Here is a 19387-nt window from a genome sequence, read left to right as displayed (position 1 = left end):
ATCAGAAGCAAACTTGTCTGGGGTAACTGTGATGGCCACGTTTTCCCCGCCCTGATACTTGGCAAGTGTTAGAAGCAGGGCACGCTGCTCTTCTCAGCCGTGCCCTGATTCAGAAATACACAGCTCCCTCCCCGTGACTCCCCAGGCAAGCCGCAGGACCTGCACTGCCTCTGCATCACGCTGCCTGTCCCTGTGATGGATGCATCTCTGCTGGCTGCAGAATAAACTCAGGCACAGGGTTGTGGCCCCAATAACACAGCACTTCATAAAGCTGCTTGGGTCTCTCTCTCTAGTCTCAGATATTTATAAGGCACCCATCCCCACAATATATCTGACCACTTCACACTCAAATAGATTTTTTTTCTCTCTTGTAACTGCGCTGTTATCCTTGCTCAATAGATAGAAACCCTGCCTACACAATTTCTTAGATCCTCAAGATGATGCAGTGTGGTTTGGGGAAGGACAGAAATACTTTCATAAAGCATAGAACAAAAATTACTGGGACAGACCCAAAAGAATGCCTCCAAACTGGTACCTGGCATAAGAACAGCTGGGTTGACATGTGCTGGGGTAATGGGCAGAGACTAAATCAGAAGGGAATCTCCAATTTCTGTAATCCATTTGGGCAAATCTGTACCTCTGTTTCCAGGTCTGCAGAGTGGGACACATCCACTGGACCCATGGAACCCTCTTAGATCACATCTCTAAAAGCCATTGCTCCAGTTCTCCTGCGTCCTCTGCATTAACACACCACGATTTGGAGTTCAGCTTCATTCAGCATCAAAGCGAGATCTGAGATTCCACGCTGTGCCTGGCTCTATGCAAAGCAGGACTCCATCTGTTCCCAGCACAATTACTGCACTGCACGGACAGACGTGCTCTCGCATGAGACACACAGCTCCTGAGAGCCCCTCATGTTTGACTGAGCTGTATGTGACACAGGCTTTCATCCAAACAGAATCTATTGATGAGGGCAGGCATCAGCCTGAACTACAGAATCCCTTCTTGGTCCAACTCTGCATTTCACCGATGCCAGTTTTGTCTCCGGTAGGTTGTTTTGATTAATTTCATTTAATTAATTCTATCATCTCAAGCTGTTCCCAGAATGTGTGTGAAGCCCATCAAGGTGGAAGCAGAGAACATGATGCACGCAAACTGAAGATGCAGTCCATTGGATTCTCAATATTTATCTTCCCAGAGGAAATAAACATCCCACACTACAGAAGCATCTTTCAAACATCTGAAATCTGACAGTGCTTTTTGTTGCTCTTCTGCTCCCTGGTGGAGTTTAATTTTACTGTCTTTGCTGGTAGGGGCAGACATGTCTGCACTGGAATTTTTGTCCCCTGGTCATCATTGCAAAGAGGCAATTTCATCCCTGCTAATAGAGCTTGGGGAGAAGGCAGGGAATTTATATGTTGGTCCTACAAGAGGGAAGTGGGGGAATAATTAAGCTCCATAGCTGAGTTTTAGCTCACAGCACGTCTCAGCTTGTTGTCTGCCTTGTTTGCACTTAGTTTTTGTTTCCCCCAGGAGGTGAACACACAACCTCTGCCCCAGAGAAATCTACTTATTCCAATGTGTTGGGAGTCATCATGTCCCAGGGATTCCCCATTCCTGGCTGCCTTCAGCATCAAGATGCTTCCCTCCATCTCTTTACAGGTGCAAGTATACAGACAGAGGCCAGCTCACCCTGCCTGCTCTCACCTCTGCTTTTCCCTGCAGAGATGCTTCTCCATCGACACAGCACAGAGATCTCCTTCCTTCTGTGCCCCCAGTGGCCAGGGAGAGAAGACATAACACTGGGCTAGAGCTGGACACTTACTGTGCTGGGGGACACCTGTTCTCAGAAGGTTCCTGGAAGGTCCCCTCCTCTCTCATGGCCCATTGAGACATTGCCTAACAAGCTGGGGAAGGATGTGCTTGGGACACAAAGGGCTGCTGCCCATGGAATAGCCAAGCATAAGAGGTCAGGCCCCTGATTCAGTGCTAGCCCAGCCACTTCATTGCTGTGAAGATTGGGTCAGATACTGCCTCACATCAATAAAGTGAGACATCTGGCCTCAGCTTCCTCTCAGACTTGTCAGAGGACTGATTCATTTGTCCTTACAAAGCACAGTGAATCTTGCAGATGGAGAATGCAAAAAGAGGTAGGAAGGTAGTAAATCAGGAGTGCCCAAGAACATTGTCCTAGATACATCCTGTAAACCAGCACCAAATGGCTCACATCCATAGTATTAAACTCTCTTCACCTCTGAAACCATGACCTCATTGAGCAGCCCATTGGGAATGGTCCTCTGCCTATAACTCCCAAATCATGCCTGGAAATTGTCTGAAACAGTCCTACTGGGACCAAATAAAATCATTTGGGGGTATGCTGACACTTAAATCTGATGATTGAGTTTGTATTCTAGGAACGTTTCCTGATGTTGCTTAATTTACTAGTAAAGACTTAATTAGTAGTGAAGACTTAATGTCTGTTCTATTAAATTACCCTCAAAGTCATCACTGCCCCGATAAAAATCAGCAAGTGCTCCTAAACCTTCCTGAAAACTTTGATTCCTCAGTCATTACTTTCCCGTCTCCTCAATAAATGTGGAAAAAATTATTAAATAATCAATTTGTTATCACTTAAAGATAATCAGGTAATTCAAAAAAGCCAGCAGAGAAAAACCAAGAACAAATAATGCAAACTGTTTAGCTTTCTTTGTCACAGTAACTGAAATAGTAGAGAGAGCAAGCCCAGCAATGCAGACTATCCTGATGTGTAGTAAGGTTTTTGAAACAATATTTGTCATAGTATACACTCTGAAACTAGTTATCAGTAGTTTATCATCAGATCAGGAGGACTTACAAAGAACAGATCTATCAACTGGTTTCTCCAGTGACTTGGATAATCAAATAAAGTATATTTATAAAATGCATAGTTGGCTTCATAGTTGGAAGATCATGCAAGAAGGCACAATAGGGAAAAAATATTTTAGCAAAATGGAGAAATAGCTCACATTCAGCCAGCTAAAATTTCATAAAACTGATGCAAAATACTGAACTGAGAAGGGGAAGAAATTAAATGCACCAATAAAGAAATTGGGTAATAGTGTATAGGGTAACACCTACCTAGACTTCAGCACTGAGGAAACATTGAGAAGTTACAGGGCTGTGAACCATATATGAATTGCCATTGTGAAAGTATTGAATTAAGAGACAAATTTCCTTCTGCATCAGTAGGGCATACCGCCTATAAGACAAAGGGGATAATTTTTTGCTTTTTCAATACACCCAAGTTAGATAGGATGTCTAGGTTTGGATGGGAGAATGGTAACAAACACTATAAGAGGTGCAAAATGCACAGGATTGAAAGAAGAGGACTGAGCCTAACAGGAAGAAAACTGAAGAGGGCATATGATAATGAACCTCAAATACATAAGGTTGTTAGAAGATGCTGATCAATTGCTCCCCATGTGTGCTGAGAATAGGCCAAGATGTAACAAGCTCAATTAGGTTACAGAGAGGAGACAAACCTTCCCTGCTGCCAGTCAATGAGCAGTGTAACAGGTGCTGAGGAGGTGCCAGCATTCCTGCTGTGTTATGCACGGGTAAGGAAAACAACTGCTTGAGTGGCATCAGTGTATCTGATCCTGCCTCTGGACACATAGTGCAGTGTCTCCTGAATGTTCCTTTAAGGCTGACACTTGTGTATTTTTCATTTCTAACACCACTTTGTCACTCATTTTGGCTGCAAGAACGCAGTAGGGACAGCACAATCAGGGACACTGAGCAGGGTCTCCCCAGGACCATATCCAAACTCATTACTGGATATGTTACTTGGTGCCCGCCTGTATGTCATCGCATCCTGCACCTTTCTCTCACAGGCTTTCTGTTAGACCATCCCATTCCAGAGCCTACTGAAAATCATTTCATTCTTTTCCTCCCACCTTTCTTGCAGGAGGTGTGTTCCATAATATGCTCTCAAAGCTAAAAACTTTTGATTTCCAGCTTAGATATGCATGTTGACAGTAGCAGCTGCTTGATATGGAGAAATTCAAACTCGTACTCTTGTCCGTGAATATTCTAAATCACGGAAGCTGATGTCATTGCATGTGAAAAACCCCCAGATCTGTCCTTCATGTTTCAAGAAGAAAAATACCATAAATTTGCAGAGGAAAAGGAAGTTTTTCTTTCTTGCATTAGCACGTAGATGACATGAATGACATTACATAGGAAATGAAGACATAACAGGGATGGATGAAGAAAAGGTGCCAGCTGAGGGCAGAACCAGGTGACTCAAGACCAGGTAACAGGCATAATGAGGTTATCAGCTTGCTGGACTTAGGGGTGCCAGGAGGAGTAATGCATGAATTGAAAACTGCTGCTTGCAATGGTGGGAATGGGGGTTTGCTTGTGAGGGAGGAGCCAGTTCCCCTTTTCTGTCTTCCCAAAAGATGTGACAACAAAGGTCACAGTCATCTGCCCACAAAATGCTGCATGTTTGTCTCTCTGTAGAGAAGTGTATGTGAGAATTGACAGTCCTCCCCTGAATCAATACTCACCTTTGTGAAGGAGAAAATGCTTTCTGTAGAACTAATGGCTATTTCAGCCCATTGTAAACCATAACAGATGGGTTTCTTCAAACCTCTATGCATTTTTAGATTGTATTTACACTCACTAATCAAGTCTTCTGTCTAAGATGGGAAAAAATAACATTCTCCCACTTTTTCATTTTCCCTCTCCCCCTGATGTTGTGCTTCTCCAGGGCTGCTGGCTGGGTCCAACTCAGCTTCTTTACTGCCTTCTGACTTGGAAAGCAGTTATCTCACAGTGTCTCAGCTTGGAGATGCGAGTTCTGGCTCCTTTGGGTTCCGAAGTACAGACTCTGTTGCATAGAGTCAAGTACCACATTGGGAAGCAGAAAAGAGTCCAGCTGTCCCTCATTTTTCTCCAGACATAAAATGAGAGTGATGCTGTTACCAACACATGCTATCTCCCACAGTAAAAATTAAGAAAGGGGGGGAGGGGGATGTTTGAAAGAAAAATGAAACACACTAATTAGGTATCAGTATTATCACTGCTTGTGTGGCACACATCTGCACTCCCGCAGTTCTAGCAAAATTTCAGTCAGCAGAGGGTATTTAGTCAAAATGAAAATTCAGTCTGTATGTCTAATAAATGGTGCTGCTGCCCAGCCTTCATTTTTGCCAGCAAATAGCACTGCTGCTCTCTGTCATGTAGCAGCCATGTCCTACCCTGAAGACAGATGCACATCAGTGGTGTTGGCTTTTTTTTTTTAATACAAGATTTCAGTGTTTCATAAAAAGCTCTCTTGGTCAGAACAAGTGTTGTCATGCATATGTAACATCATGATTAGTATCTTGCACTGAACTAGCTGGCATGCACAAAGTGCTATTTCCAGGTCGATCACAGCCAGTTTTTCCTCAGCTGCTTTAGCACAACGCTAGCGTTTGAGTAGGAAGCCACAAGGACAATCTGAATAAGACAATCACAGAATCAATTAGGTTGGAAAAGACCTCTGAGTCCAACCTGTAATGAAAAACCATCCTGTCAACTAGACCACGACACTGTGCTCCACATCATCTTTTCCCCAACACCTCCAGGGATGGTGACTTCACCACCTCCCTGGGCAGCCTGTTCCAATGCTTGACAACCCTTTCAGTGAATAAATCCCTCCTGATGCCCCAAAAAATTCTCATTTATCCCAACACGCCACAAAGCAGCCTGTGTTCTGGGTTTGCCTGGTATTTCCGAGGTTGCCTTTTTCCTGAGTGACCCCCGGCACTACAAGCCCTGGTCTGGAGTGCCCAGGAATGCGCTGGCTCCACCTGCGGGAAAACCAAGTGATCACTTCGGATCTGCCCAGGCAGCACCCGAGGGGTCCCTGAGGGGCGGAGAGGCAGGACCAGGCATGACCAAGAAGTCTCACCTCAGCTTCCCAGCCTGCAGGTCCTCCCGCAGCCAACCCTCATCCGCTACCACTAGAGGACAGAGCAGGATGGGCCGGCAGTGGCACAACGCGGGAGGCAGTGCCCTGGCTGCCCCTCGCCCTCGGCGTGTCGGAGCGACCCAAGCGGGCTCGCAGGGCCAGACCCGGTCCCGGGGCAGCGGCTCCAAGGGCGCGGGCAGGCAGCCTGGCCCTTCCCAACATGGCACCCGCCCAGCCCAGCTCAGCCCAGCCCAGCTCGGCCCAGCGCGGCCCCGCTCCAGGGCGGCGGCGCACGGGGCGCACCTGCGCATGCGCGGCGGGCGGGGCCGGACCATGGGCAGGCGGCGAGCAGGGCCCAGCGTGGCCCGGGAGGTGAGGGGGGTGTGTTGGCTGCGGCCGGGCTGGCGGGGGCTTTGGAGCCACAGCCTTACTCCCGCTTTAAGCGATGGCGTGCGGTGTCCTTGCTCCTGCCGAGCCCTTGAGCCAATGCCGTGAGGGGCCGTGGGTGTGTGTGTGCGCCCGTGGGGGTGCTGAGGCGGGCCGTGACCACCAGCCCGTTGTGTGCGTGCGGCGCTGGAAGTCAGCAGTGTGCTGCTGCTACTTGAGGGGAGCCCAGTGATAAACTGACATGTGAGGGGCCTGTGATTCACAGCGAGGAGAAAGGGGAAAGGCTGGATTTCAAGAGTATGTCTTCCTTCTACGGCTGCCTTTTCATTGTGCTTGGGTGTTTGTCTGTGTCTCCCTCACTGGAGATTGCACCTGTGCCATGTGCTTGAGAATGGCTCTTCTTGAGCAGGGAGGTTGGAGCAGATGGAGCACTGTGGTGCCTTCAAATCTTACCCGTTCTGTGCCACTGTGATCTCCTGGGTGGCAGGAGGGCTGCTGGTAAGCTCTGCTGAAGCTTTGTCTTTCTGTAAACAACCTGAGTTGTGTTAGTTAAGGTCTCCCTGAAGTGCATGTCTTCCTGGCTCCTGTGCTGAACAGTGCTGTCTGGACTCAAGTCTGTTTGAGTTCGGGTCTGAGGGTTTGGCTACTGTGGGGACAGTAAATCCTGAATGTTCCTCACAAATGGCTGCAATGGGGCACAATTCATTCAGTGAGTCTCACTGGTCACCTCTCTGCCCTGAAGTGTTTTCAGGTGAGCACATGCACAACAGACCAATGTAACCAGAATGGAACGGCCAGGGAAATGGCAGGGTGTGTTTCACCACATATATGGTGACATATATGTGTCACCAGCTAGTAACATTAAGGTGAGTGTCACAGACTCCTTAGGGCTGGAAAGGACCTCAGGATATCATCTCGTCCAACCCCCGTGCCAGGGCAGGGTCACCTAGAGCATATCACACAGGAATGTGACTAGGTAGATTTTGAATGTCGCCAGAGAGGGAGACCCCACAGCCTGCTGGAGCAGCCTGTTCCAGTGGTCTGTTTCAGTGTAAAAAGGTTTTTTCCTCACATTGAGCTGGAACTTCCTGTTTTGGTTTACAGGCATTGCTCCTCATCATGTCAATGGGTGCCAGTGAAAAGAGCTTGGCACCAACCTCTTCACACCCACCTTTAAGATATTTATATTGTATTGATGAGATCCCCTCTCATCCTGCTGTGTGGAATGGGAGTTTGGTTTATGATTATCTGGTGTGTTTCATTGGTTAGGCTTGCATTAGAGAAACACAGTTCTGGGCACTCTAACCCAAATATAACCACCAAAGGGAGTCCAGAGGAGTGTGCTGACTGTCCAGGCTTCCTTTGGTGAGCCTACCAGGGAGAATTGAACAGTATTTTTCTGTTGGGTTTTTTTTTTGTTGGTTTTTTTGTTTGTGCTTTTTTTTTGGCTTTTTGTGGTTATGGTTTGAGAAGTGGTAGACAAAAAATGTTGAAATGGTAGGGTCTACCTTACAAAAAGAGAGGTGGCAAAATGGCTCAGCCTCTTAGGGACCTGCTGTTCACAGAATGAAAAGGGACTGATTTTAGCTGCCACAGAAAATTCCTGCAAAGTGTTTGAGGACTTGTAGTAGCTTTAGATTAAGTTTTGGGGTGATTTTTACAAGTTTTCAGGATGGAACATACTAGTTTTGAAGGGATTGTAGAACTACTCCTTTTTGTGTGTTACAGGTAAAAATCTCCTGTCTGGAAGGAGCACAGTGCAAAGACACTACTACTAGATAAAATTCTTTCCACTTGCAGTGATGAGAACACTACTGAAGAGAGGGTAGGGAGGAAGGAAAAAAACTGCCTTTAAGCCAGAGGAAAAGAGGGCTGTGTTTTAGTTTGCATGACAACCATGATACTTGATTCATAAGTTAAAATTACTCTGTTCAGTATAACCTTCTGAGCTATGTTATGATTGTAAAGAAAACTTTTCAAACAAGTCTTAATGTGGTGTGATGCATGACTAGCTTTGAAAGGCCTCATCTAGGCAGAGTCATGCTTGTTTAACTGAAGTCATGATGCTAAATGAATGCAATTTTCTATATGGACACTTATCAGATTACCTTGCACTTACAAATTGCAGGTGTAATTGATATGATCTGGTTTAAATGGATATAAATGGCTCTCCATAATGTTGTGTTGGTTTAAATTCGTGCCACTTCTTTCATATAGCTCTAGTCTTTTGACAGGCAGCCCTATTGACAATGCTGAGCTGCCTAGGACTTGCTTCAGGAAATTCATCAGGAAAATGAAACTGGCAAGACTGGTCCATTTTGTACCAAAATAGTGAAAATGAAATTAACTCGAGAGAGTGACAAGGATGACCAGAGGTGTGGAGAGCTTTATGCAAGAAACTACCAAGCATTTCAAGTCCTTTTAAGCTGGACAATATGACTGCAAGGGACCCAACATAGGCCTATAGCCTCTGCATGCTATTTGTAGCTTTAAACAAAGAATGAACATACATTGTCAATACAAAGTTAGGGCTATCAAATGAAACCAGCAGCTGACAAGTTCAGAACAAACAGGAGGGGTTGGTTCTTCCCATAACCTGCTGTGAAACTTCTCACCAAAGAATATTGTAACCACTAAAAATATACTTGTGGCTCAGGCAACAACTGAAAAAAAATATCAGAGAAGCAGAAAAGTCCATTAAAGGCAGTGCCTGGGCAGCAAAATGTTGCATGTGTGCTTCTGTAAATATTGTTACATGTGTTGCTGCTTCTGGCAGGACAATGGCTGATCAGTGTCTGTGGAGGAACATAAAGAATAGGGATAAGGCTGACACAGTTTGTGCTCAGTGAAGCTGTTCAGGCAGAAGTTTTGAAGATGTGGCTCACTGCTCTGTGGCCACGCCTGTGTGCGGTCCTGCAAAGCCGCGGCTCTGCGCTGAGGCAGGATGGGCTGACTAACGAGATGGTGCCTGCAAAGCTGAAGGAGGAGGTGGAGGTAGGATCCAGCCTTTCCTCCTTTAGCAGCACACAGGGTTGTTCTGTAGGAGCCATCTTTGCTGGTGGATCATCCTCAGCTTGTCTGGTAAATATTTCCAAGCATGCTGTGGGCGGCATGTCTGTGAAATGATTTTCCAGCGTGCAAAATGATTCCAAGAGCATGGAGAAAATGAAAGTGTGTCCATGAACAGCAAGTTAGCACTTGAATTTAAACAAAATTTGTCTCTGCTGGACTGATTTTAATAATCCAGCCAAATTTGTGGATGCAGAAACCATTAATTCTTCTGTGAAAGAACAGCTCAAGTGTGCTGGCAGGTGACAAGGCATGTAAAGACTGCTCAGGGAAGGGGTTTTTTCTTTGCCCCTACCTCTTCAGTTGGCTTTGATCTGTTTTATGAGGGTCAGAAGATGAAAACCTCATTACCTAATGCTGTTGGATGTCAACGTATGTGTGATATGGCTCTTTGCCAGTATCTTAATTAGGGAATTCATGAAAGCGGAGGGTGGATGCCAGTTCTTGAAAAGCGCTTTTAGCCTTTCTGCTGGAAAGAAAGCTTTCATTAATTCGCTACAAAATGTATTAAATGGGATCCAGCTCAATTCTATAAGCAAACCTGCTTCTTTTTCACTTCTCTCTTTCTCTCTGCCTTTATGTGAGCCATTTTGGGCTCTCTGCCCAAGATGGTCCCAACAAATGGAATTTGTAATAAGCATGTAAGTCAGTTTGGATTGAAATCCATTCCAGGGTCTCTCTAGTTTAAAAAGGTTTCCATATCATGGGCAGGTCTTGCCAGAATTCATCAAAAGTAGCTGAATGTCTTGTCATACCTGTGGAGCAAAGGAGGCATCTGGTCTTAGATCCCTGTGTGCATCCAAAGCTGCTGGGACTTGACTTTCTGCACTGTCTCCTGAGGAGCTTCAGAAGGGCAGCTCTGTGTGCCCAGATCTGCTGCCTGGATGTGAAGCACATGTTTCCTTCCTCCTTTTTAACTGGAACTACTTAAAGATGTTGCTGTGAATGAAGTCCTGTGTCCCTGTTACCATCTGTGTGAACCTGAGGAGCTGTCATGTGAGCTTTCTGCTTGCTGCATTTCAGCTCTGTCTCAGAGGATCCCCTTCAAGGAAAGGAGAGCTAAAAGGAGGAGAGGTTCATCTTTGCAACTTAGGAAGCACCGTGCTGAGATTGTCACTAAAGAGATAATGCAAATGTGAAGTGCAAGGGTGGTTCAGCTAAGCAAGCTTGGCTCCTTGTTTTCCTCTGGGCTTCCATTGTGCCCAGGTATGTACCCCAACTAACCCCACATATTATTTAGTAGGAGGGAAAGCTTTCCATCCACAGCAAGCTCAGGTGAGCACCTGCTTCTAGGATTGCTCTCCTGGAGGGATAGCTGTAGCAGGGAATTAGGGCAAAGCCCTACAGATTTTCTTGTGCTACAATTTTAGACTATACCCCCCCCACCAGGAGTTTCCTTAGCAGCCCAGAGAGTAATCTGTAGTTCCCAGATATTACTCTGATTTTTCTCCTTGTGCTTATTTTCTTTTTCTGTATTTCTTTTGTTCTGCAGTGAAGAGTTACTTGGATGGCTGAGTTGCTGAGAGACTCCTGGCTTGCAGGAGCAGCTCCTAAATGCCAAGCAAGGCAATGGCATTGACATATCAAGATAGTGCTCTGCCCATAGTTTGGGTTGGTGTCTGAGGCTTCTTATTCAAATGAGCTGCCTTCAGGAGGCAGAATTTATTGTCTTAATTTATAAGTGGTGAAACTGAGGCACAGTGAATGGATAACATCTGTGAATCCCCACTCTTGTCCTTCCTTATAACCCCTAATAACCCAGGCTAGTCAGAAGAAAAGAAGTATTGAGATTCTGAAAGAAAAGTATTTTGTTCATTCAGCAATCTTCCTTGCTTGCTTTTTCTTTTTTTTTCTGGTTATTTTTTATCCCTTGTGCCCCCAGCTCAGCACAGCTGATGGTGCAGTTCTGGGGCATGTGGTTTATTAGCAAATTATTGCTCTCCAGCAGGGGACCCAAACTTGGGGTTTGATTTAAGAGCAGTAAAACCAGTTGAAACTTTAAAGTATTATGTGGAATCTGGAGATTTTTAGTCAGCAGAAAGTGAAAGCACTGACAAAGTTGGGCAGAATATACTCTTGTTAAATCTCATGAAATGAGAGAAGTATGGGCAGAGAATGTACTAGTGAGAGCAACTGCCAGCTAGGAGGAGCAGGCATGGAGGAGAGGATTGGAGTGCAATAGCATGGATAATTTAGTGGTGGGGTTGGCAGCTGACTGAGTAAAGCTCTCATTAATTCTTTAATGTATTATTTAGCATTTTTTTAAAATATATTTCCAGAGAAGCCACGGTGCACTGTAATAATTTAACAGGCTAAGGAGGAGCCAGGTAACACATGCTGAAGCATCTTTTCCTGTGTGTGCACGTGAGGGTTTCCAACAGCTAAGGGAGCAGACACTGCCATTTGCAAATGGTAAGAACTGGTGAGGGAGATGGTAATCCTTAAATTTCACTGCACCAACACCCCACCTCTGCTGTACCACAGTGATACTTAAAGTAACTTGCTGATAAGTGTGGTCGGAGCTGGCCTGGGTGAAGCCCTTTCTTGGCCCTGAAGCAGACTGGGGCAATGCATCCTGCTGAGCTGTAGTGCGTGACATGGCGATGAGCAGCTACAGTTAACATCCTTAAGTGGCACAGCTGGAAAGGGAGGAGGACAATTATCCTCATCCAGGCAAAACCAAGCATTGCCAACAACAGAAGTGCTATTCCCTGAGCTTTGGGATCAGTGACAAGCCTTGGTGCTCCCCTTGGGCTCAGGAAGCTGTGCATGTGCCTCTGGGGAGTTTGGCATCTTGAGCACTGGCAGAATTGCCTAATAGCCCAGGACTTTGAGATCGCTATCTGATAAATCAAAGATTTATTTGAGCCTTCTTATATGTCCCTCTCCCCAGCTCTGCTGTGCCTCTTCCAGACTATTTAACTGACTGGTTAAACTTCTTTTCATGGTCTGCTTTATGTCAAGCCTCTTCTCTCCAGTCCTGCTTAGTTAAAATGCTTACCTGCTTTTCCTGAGCAGAAGGTGTGAGATTGTTAATGAGCTCATTAACAGGAGCTGATCAGAACAGAGCTGATCCCAAAGCAGCAATAATTAAGGATCACTACCTTTGATTTTGTTTCCCTTATTACTGTTTATGAGTGTGTGTGTGCTCTGGGCTGCTTCTGAGGCTGGTGTCCAGGCAGCTCATTCCACCTTTAGCCGGCACTGTGCTGCCTCTTAGTGTCTGGTGTGTGAAAGCTGCCACCACAGGGAGGCCGTGCTGCCAGCCTGGGCCTTCCCTGGAGAACCAGGCACAGCAGCAGCGTTGCACTATGTAGCTCAAAAGAGAGGTCACTGCCACCTTAGTGCACCGAGGCCGTTTTCTTTCAGGCTAGGTTATTGTGTTCATGTTGTCTGATTAGCCTGCTGTTTCCCTGCTGGAAGCAAGCTTGAAAGACAAAGTTTTCCTTGAGATGTCTATGCTGTGGTTGCCAGGCAGAAGAGAGGAAAGATTCCCAGAACTGTTGCCTATGGTAGGATCCCCTCAAGGAAATGAACCCTCCTGTGCCTAGCTGTGGTTGCTGCCCTCCACAGGAAGACACAGGGGTGGCTGTTGGGATACTTGATGAAGAGACACAAGGAGATAACCAGTGTTTTTCTGCACAGAAACTTGTTGCTGCCAACACTTGGTACAGGTTGAAGAGGCAGTGGCAAATGCTCTCTTGACCATACTGTGCAGACTCCTGTTGTTGTTGTAGATTTTGCTGGGTAAAAGAGACTGGAAGTATTCTTTTCTTCCCTCTTCACCCAACCAGACAGCTGGGGGTGCTTTGCAGATTTATGCATCCATTCACAGTGCTAACATAAGACCCTGTCCCTCAGGCTTTGGTTTAGGCCAGTGTCTCTCCTTTTATCCTCTAATTGCATAAAGATACCTAAGATCACACCTTTCCTTGTAGACCCACGTGCAAAGAAACTAGAGCAGGCTGGAACAGGATCAGATCTGGCAAAAGGGTGCTGGCCAGCCACACAACAGGCAGTGTCAGGGCTGGCTTGGCTGTGTCTGGGGTGAAGATGTTACAGTTGTCTGGGCTAGAATACAGGCTGAGCTGGGAGATGATGAGTTCTCTGTGCTGTGATCTCTACACAAATCTGGGGAGGACTAGTAGCTGAACTGCCACATCTGCATGGGGATGAGTCCTTGTAAGCTGGGAGAAGAAATGATGGTGACTGGAGTGGTGTTTTTCAGATTGATGGATTGGAGGAGAAGCTGGCGCGCTGCAGACAGAGCATGGAAGAGGTGGACCTGAAGCTGCGCAGGGAGAAGCTCAGCCCCGAAGGAAGGTATTGCTGACCAGCTCCTTACACAGCTGAGTGTGTGCACTTCAGCTTAGCTGTCATCCTGCTGTAGCACCAAGCAAGGGCTCTTGAAGGGGTGGGAATGTGTGACATTCCCATGACACAACTCTCTTCCCACAACCTGGAGCTTTCTTGGGGAATTTGCCTCTGTGAGAAGTGCAGTGATATAGAGAGAGAGCTGTATCTTATTAACAGCCTGACTCCAGCCTGTGCCACAAGCAGACAAGTAGTGCCTGAAACTTGCCAGTTCATTTGCAGGCCTGGCTCCTGGCCTGTTAGGAACCTGCTCTGTGAATCTGGCAAAGGTTTTCTGCACACTGCTGCTCAAGCCTTGCTGAAGCCACCTGGGTTCAATCAGGGAGATGTGCAGCAACTACTGCTGAGGGCCAAACCAGGCTGGGATCCAGCTGCAAAAGCAGCTGAGGGAAAATATCTGTGCCTGTGTTGCTAATGTGTGTGGATGTAGGGATGAATTGACACACTGGCTTTTCTTGGGAATGCTAAGAGGGACAATTCCCCTGAAATCTGTGGCTGCCAGAGAGGCAGCAATTGTTGGCTTCTAGACTGGGAGTCAGGCAAGGATTTTGGCCTGGATTTTGTAGTAGACATAGGCAGAACCTGCTGTTTCTCTTGAGTGTGAAGCAAGGGAATTAGATGTCCCAGCTGATTCTCAAATCTCTCTGCTTGAGGACATTTTTTTCAGTCACTAGCACCCTACTGCTCTGCTCCTAGCAAAAAAGGCTGGGAAGCTCGGTCATCAGCCCAGGGAGTGGTCCTGATGATCCTCGTGTTTGCTCTACACTACTGTCCTGTAGAACCCCATTAGAAATTATCATAGCAATAGTGATGTCTCCATCCCCTGATATTTATCAGGCTTACTTTAACTTCTTTGTTAAACTTAAAACTCTCCTTTGCATTCCCCCCTCTTCCTTTACTGGAGTTCTATATCCCCATCAATATTTAGACAGGGTCCTGTCTCTTCCTGTCCCTCTTGTCTGTAGCTCCTTGTCTCAACAATCCTTTCCTGGCCTAAATTCTCCTGTTACTGTCTGTATTCTTTATCTGGGGCTTACGTGGCCAACAACCAAACCTACAGCTGTGGGAACTTGACAGGATGTGATATATGATAGTTTCTGACTGAAATATAGGGCCTAGAGCAAAGAATTATGAATTAAGATTCTTGGGGCCTTCTATGAGTTTTACAGCTTGTATGGAAATAGAACTTCCATTGTCCTATTCCAGACCCTTTGGAAAACCCTGAAGGGAAGGTACTGTGATCAAAATTATCGATTCCATGTGTAGCACACAAAGAGGAGCTCTGCTTTTCCACTTTAAAGTTCAGTTGTCATGGTTTCTCCATGTCTCTTTCTCAAAGCTTCTTCCCTTGACTCTCTTCACAAGGCAAATTTCTAAGTAGCAGCTCAGTCATGTTGGTAAATCTGTCTTCTCACTTCCTACTGGCTGCCCTCCACCCAGTTTTCTTCTAGAGCCCTTTCCTCTCCTGCTGCTCCTGATGTAGCTTGCTTTCTTGCCCTCCCTTACACTTAACTAGCTGTACACATAGATTTGGATCTCTTTCCTCCTACAGGTTGTTCTTGCTGTGCCCCAAGGGGAACAACAAACTCTGCTACACTTTCTGCCTTCTCTGAAGCAGGAGATAATTTGTTAGTGCATGTTTATTTATGTGCGGAGTCTGAGAGGACTGACCGTGTCCTCACTGCCGTAATGGAAACACTGCTGCTTTCAGGAATTTCATTTTGGGTTTATATTTTTATCTGCATATTAATTAATCTTGTGCAATTTAAGACAAGGGCTGGGTTGGCCTAACTTAGTCTTTTTTGTTATTATGAGTCTTCAGTCTAATGACAAGTTGTTTAACTCTGTTAGTACTGGGCTTGGATTCAGTTTGTTTCCTTGAGTTCACCAATTTCTGCAAATTGGATACCTCTGAAAAAGGGATCCCAGCTTCAAATGGTGAGAAGAATTGCTATTCGAGCACTAAGCCCAATGTGGTGGGGAAAAGGATCCTCCAGAGAGCATATAAGCACCCTGCCCCATCCCATAGCTGTTTCAGGACTTCCTGCCTCACCTAGGGGGAACTGGAGCAGGGAAATGACCCAAGAGCCCTTTCTAGCTGTTTGCCTACAATGCTCTCCTGAAAGCAGAGACAGAAAGCAATTTAGGGGAAGGAAAAAATAATCTAAAATGCTGCATCTCTTCTGCTGCACAACTGGGTACTTCTAAACTGTCACCCTTCCAACAGGGAGGGGTGAGGGGCTCATCCTCTGAGCAGATATCCCCCGCAGTGGGGACAGTCTCTCTTCCATCATGTAAGCAAAGAAATAGGCTGTGTTCTGCCTCGCAGGTAATGAACTCCTCTTCTCATTACAGAAAGTCACTGGAGAGAGAGCGAAACTTACTAATGACCAAAGCTGACAACTATGGTAAGAGCTTCATTAAAAATGGTCCCTCTGGGCAGGATGGGATCAGTGCTGCAGCTCAGCTTTGTCTTCAAGCTCCTGCCACCTCTGACTTCTGCCTTTGAATTTAGCTTCAACCAAAGGGAGCTAAACTAATGGAAATGTAGTCAGCATATTATAATAGGAGTCTGCATCCTCCTACTTGAGCTGTACTTCCATAGGGAAAAAAATAAGCATCAGCTAATGAAGGGGAGAAAATGTCCCCCTCCACACACCCCAGATTACCAGTCTTTAGATAATCATAGCTAACAGATTGGCTTGAGTAGCTTTTAACATCCCTCTCCCCAACCTTTTTTTTTTTTTTCCTAGTAGAGGCTTGCTAGGCAAGAAGGTAAGTGCTATCAGGAGTGTAGCAAAATATACCTTCCTTGGGGAAGGTTCTTGCTGCATCAATTTATGAGGCCACTCAGCACAAGAGCATAGCAATTCACACTGATGTGCTGCCTGCACTGCTAGAGAGCCAGGGTCCTTCCTTGGTGCAAGTCCTGCTGGAGACACTTAGAATGAAAGCCTTTCTGAGATACCATGCTTGACAGGACTTCCATTCCACTAGAGGTGCTGCTTTGTTACATCTTCAGGTATTGATCAGTGTGTTACCTGCTTGGTAGTCCTTTGCAGCTGTGCAAGCAGCAGAGCTCACACGAGGGAGAGAGGCACAAGTATTCTTTTGGGTCTAGAGGGTTGAAAGCTGGGGTATGGCCAGCAAATTTGTAATTATAACTCATGCTAGAGGACTGTTTCCAGAAGAGTAACAGTTACATTAAACAGACTGAAAGCTGTTCCCTAAGGGCCTACCACTAGAGACAGCAGAAGATTGAAAATTGCTACCACCCTTTTACCAGCCAGCAGTCAGCCATCCCTGGTGGCATCAGCAGAGCAGTGTGACAGCAGCTCAGACAGCAGCAACAGCCTCACCTAATGGTGACATCACTGCTATGGCCTCTGACTAAATCCTTCCTTATTCCAGCTGATGCACTGAGGCCATGCATCCGTTCAAGCTGGCCCTGCTGTGTGTGAGGTTATGTGACCCTGTCACCTCCTTTGTGGCCTTGCACATTCAAGCAGGTTGCTCTGTGGCTGCATGAGAGTGCTTGTATTAGGTGAAGAATGGGGCAGAAAGAACAGCTAAAAGTCTCTTTTGATTACCAACACCACTTGGGAACTGCTGGAGGCTGCTTGTGCAAACTGTAGAGACAGTAAGGTGTGCAGTCTGTGCAGATGAACTCAGCAGCAGAAGCAGTCTGCCTCTGGACAGTGCACACCCCACCTTGCCTGACACACACTTAGTGCTGTTTGGCCTTGCAGTCTGTAAGGCTGGAGGCCTCACTGCTTGCCTGTACCAGCCAGCAAAGTTTTCTGGAAGAGAACTAGTAAGAGTGGGATTCTCATCTTTGGCAAAGGGAACCAAACAGAAATGGAGATTGGCAAGACTCCATACTTGAAGTAGCCACTGTGTTCCTCTCTCTGCATCTGTGGTTCTAAGGTAAACCAGGGAGAATGAAAGCAACCTATCTCTAAAAAACTAAAAGCTTCATACTGAACAGAATAAGAGTGTCCAGGTTTAGACCTTTTCCACAATGATCCTTCTGAGGTGTAAGGAAACACAGATTCTGCGGCATTTAAAGGTGGCTACAGTTGTATTTAAATTTTAGCACTAGAAAGAGCTACCAGGCTGTTACATCTAGAAGATAGTAGAAATAGCTCTCTGCGCTCCTGTCCCCTTCATTCTCCTAGGGAACACACAGTTATTCTAATGACAGTCTGTCCTTAGTAGAGGCCTACAGCAATGTCATTTCCCAACAGGAACTGGTCTGGCACTGAAGTATTCCCAAGCACAGCTACCACGAGTGTCAGGATGAGAGCAAGTGAAAGGGCTTCTACTAGTTTGGGTAGTTACTTCCCATTCAGCACAATACCCTGTTGGCAGATTTGCATACTGCTCCCAAATTTTTTGCCTGTGGCCAAGGTAGCTTTGTGCTTAAGAGAGTTTTGAAAGGAGATGCAGCTGTAACATGAAGAACCTTCACAGACAAGTCTTTTGTTTGTTTCCCAGAGAAAGAACTGAGTGTGCTTCGTAAGGAAAATCGCAAGAATGCTGCCCTTGCTGTGGCCATGGCATTGCTGATTGCTCTTATTTACGCCTGCTGGACAATGTGATTGCACTCAAGAATTCTCCCCGCAGAACAAATGATTCCTGCGAGGAGCTCTTCCTCCTCTCACCATTATGCCTCCCCCAAGGGTGAGGATCAGCATTTCAAATTACTGTTCTTGTTTAATGTTTCCAAGCCTTGTTGTAGGGAAGATTTTTCTCTGCAAATTGAGGAGGACAGGAGACAAACCAGAAATCACAGCACACTTGTGCTTGGAAATCAGGTCAAGCAGAGCTCAAGGTGGTGCCATCTTAGCCAAAGCACAGTCAGGACCATGCAGCCTGATCCAGGAAGGCAATACATACTCCCTGTTGAAGAGGACCTTTGTGATTACAGACAGGTGCTTTCTGCCCAGCCCAGGTGGAATACACATCCTGGCTCCTGTGACACAGTCATAAACTGAAGGGACCAAGCTCTTGATGCAAAGGGTAATCTGTAGGTGTTGCAATTCTGTATATTCCCAGAGCTGAGCTAAAGATGCTTCCTCCTCCACCCTGACTTCCAGGACCAAAGGAATCCTACATCCACGAAAGCAGATGGCATGTAGGTATCTCTGCAAGCAGGGAGCATCCACATTGAGATATGGGTGCTTGGGCTGTGAGATGATCTGCCTACCTCTCCAGTGCATCAGAGCTTGGTAGCCATTTTGTGCCTTTGAGAATCAGTGTTTGCAGAAGACAATTTACCATCAACCCCCAGAGATGAAAGTGCTTCTGTAAAGCTTTAAATAAAATAATTTGACCTTTTAATTTCCTGTTTTGTTTATTTGGTGGATTTTTTCCCCCCTGTTCTGTCCTGTTTCTCAGTCACTGCTTTATTCTCATCCTACTATTTCCTTACTGGCACATATTGCACTATGGTAAGCTTAGACTAAGTTAGGCACTTAAGCCCCTGGTCAGTGAGCTCTCAGCAGTGGGTTACTGCTCAGGCTCTGGTACTACTCCAGGCTCTGTTGTGGCCTGGAATGTACTTCCTTTGACTGGAACAGGAGCCTACCCATGCTGCAGGAGTTTCAGAGACTGTCC

At 46.1% G+C, this 19387-nt stretch overlaps 1 protein-coding gene across 3 annotated transcripts; it reads left to right on the top strand.

The window, feature by feature from the left end:
- Positions 1-6179: 6179 nt before the first annotated feature.
- CCDC167 (coiled-coil domain containing 167) lies at positions 6180-19116 on the top strand. Of its 3 annotated transcripts, XM_064708896.1 has the most exons (5): positions 6395-6622; positions 6735-6823; positions 13623-13717; positions 16124-16176; positions 18266-19116. In XM_064708896.1, the coding sequence occupies exons 2-5, from the start codon at positions 6749-6751 to the stop codon at positions 18367-18369; spliced, it is 327 nt and encodes a 108-aa protein (XP_064564966.1). In that variant the 5' UTR covers positions 6395-6622; positions 6735-6748; the 3' UTR covers positions 18370-19116. The 3 variants fall into 3 exon arrangements, with proteins under 3 accessions (XP_064564967.1, XP_064564966.1, XP_064564965.1); XM_064708897.1 differs by lacking the exons at positions 6395-6622; positions 6735-6823 and adding an exon at positions 6180-6310; XM_064708895.1 differs by lacking the exon at positions 6395-6622 and having other exon boundaries at positions 6659-6823.
- Positions 19117-19387: the final 271 nt, after the last annotated feature.

Source organism: Zonotrichia leucophrys, chromosome 3 (assembly GCF_028769735.1).
Source record: "Zonotrichia leucophrys gambelii isolate GWCS_2022_RI chromosome 3, RI_Zleu_2.0, whole genome shotgun sequence".
In the NCBI taxonomy this organism is placed as follows: domain Eukaryota; kingdom Metazoa; phylum Chordata; class Aves; order Passeriformes; family Passerellidae; genus Zonotrichia; species Zonotrichia leucophrys.
This window is presented reverse-complemented; position numbering and strand designations above follow the sequence as displayed.

Excerpts from the sequence above, each read along its gene's own strand:
- CCDC167 (XM_064708896.1), top strand. The coding sequence starts at position 6,749 with ATGGAGCACTGTGGTGCCTTCAAATCTTACCCGTTCTGTGCCACTGTG. Across the intron at positions 13,718-16,123 it reads AAGCTCAGCCCCGAAGGAAG|AAAGTCACTGGAGAGAGAGC; the intron begins GTATTGCTGACC and ends TTCTCATTACAG. Across the intron at positions 16,177-18,265 it reads GACCAAAGCTGACAACTATG|AGAAAGAACTGAGTGTGCTT; the intron begins GTAAGAGCTTCA and ends TTTGTTTCCCAG.